This window comes from Perkinsus marinus (assembly GCF_000006405.1).
Source record: "Perkinsus marinus ATCC 50983 genomic scaffold scf_1104296971248, whole genome shotgun sequence".
NCBI classification, from domain to species: domain Eukaryota; phylum Perkinsozoa; order Perkinsida; family Perkinsidae; genus Perkinsus; species Perkinsus marinus.
In genome coordinates, this window is record NW_003202143.1 from 4,285 (window position 1) to 5,349 (window position 1,065).

The 1,065-nt window shown below is 28.9% G+C and overlaps 1 protein-coding gene across 1 annotated transcript in view; it reads left to right on the forward strand.

Annotated features, from left to right (window-relative positions):
• The window catches only part of Pmar_PMAR020365 (hypothetical protein), a gene marked incomplete at both ends in the record, with an annotated part of 2,684 nt that overhangs the window by 1,318 nt on the left and 301 nt on the right, over positions 1 to 1,065 (forward strand). Inside the window, one exon of the mRNA XM_002766981.1 lies at positions 860 to 1,038. Within this exon, the coding sequence (XP_002767027.1) occupies positions 860 to 1,038 (179 nt within the window). The remainder of the gene's footprint in view (positions 1 to 859; positions 1,039 to 1,065) is intronic.

A 1,065-nucleotide genomic window follows, 5' to 3' on the forward strand; every position in this document is an offset into this window, starting at 1 on the left:
ATATACTGTACAGGGAGGGCGTATCTATTTATTAATGATATCTATTTATTTATTGAGTTATATTACTATATATTAATATGACATATACTGTACAGGGAGGGCGTATCTATTTATTAATGATATCTATTTATTTATTAAGTTATATTAGTATATAATAATATGATATATACTGTACAGGGAGGGCGTATCTATTTATTAATGATATCTATTTATTTATTAAGTTATATTAGTATATATTAATATGATATATACTGTACAGGGAGGGCGTATCTATTTATTAATGATATCTATTTATTTATTAAGTTATATTAGTATATAATAATATGATATATACTGTACAGGGAGGGCGTATCTATTTATTAATGATATCTATTTATTTATTAAGTTATATTAGTATATAATAATATGATATATACTGTACAGGGAGGGCGTATCTATTTATTAATGATATCTATTTATTTATTAAGTTATATTAGTATATATCAATATGATATATACTGTACAGGGAGGGCGTATCTATTTATTAATGATATCTATTTATTTATTAAGTTTTATTAGTATATAATAATATGATATATACTGTACAGGGAGGGCGTATCTATTTATTAATGATATCTATTTGATTACTAAGTTATATTAGTTTGATATATAGGCATGAGTTATATCCTTAATAACCTATTATTCATGTATCGATATTTAATGTAACATAAGTACATCAGTGGATCGGACGGCAACTTCTTCTTTGGAGTTCAAAGAGTCGAGACTAGCTCGGGGACTTTGCTGTTGACGTTGTTAAAGTGGGTGAAAAAATGGCTACATTTTTAATTGGAATTTCCTATACTACTAAGTGGCAGTATAGTTAGAATTGGTTGCTGCAATGGACGGCGCGGTGATTGACAATAATGCTGATGCGTCTGTTGAGCATCTGAAGTCTGTGGCTAAGAGCGTGTTCGACTTTGATAATCTCAAGGAGGAACAGATAGATGTGATGCAAGCCTTGTTGAGAGACACAAAGATGTCTTTTATGCATCCCCACGGGTAAGGGTAAGATGATATTATTTTTGC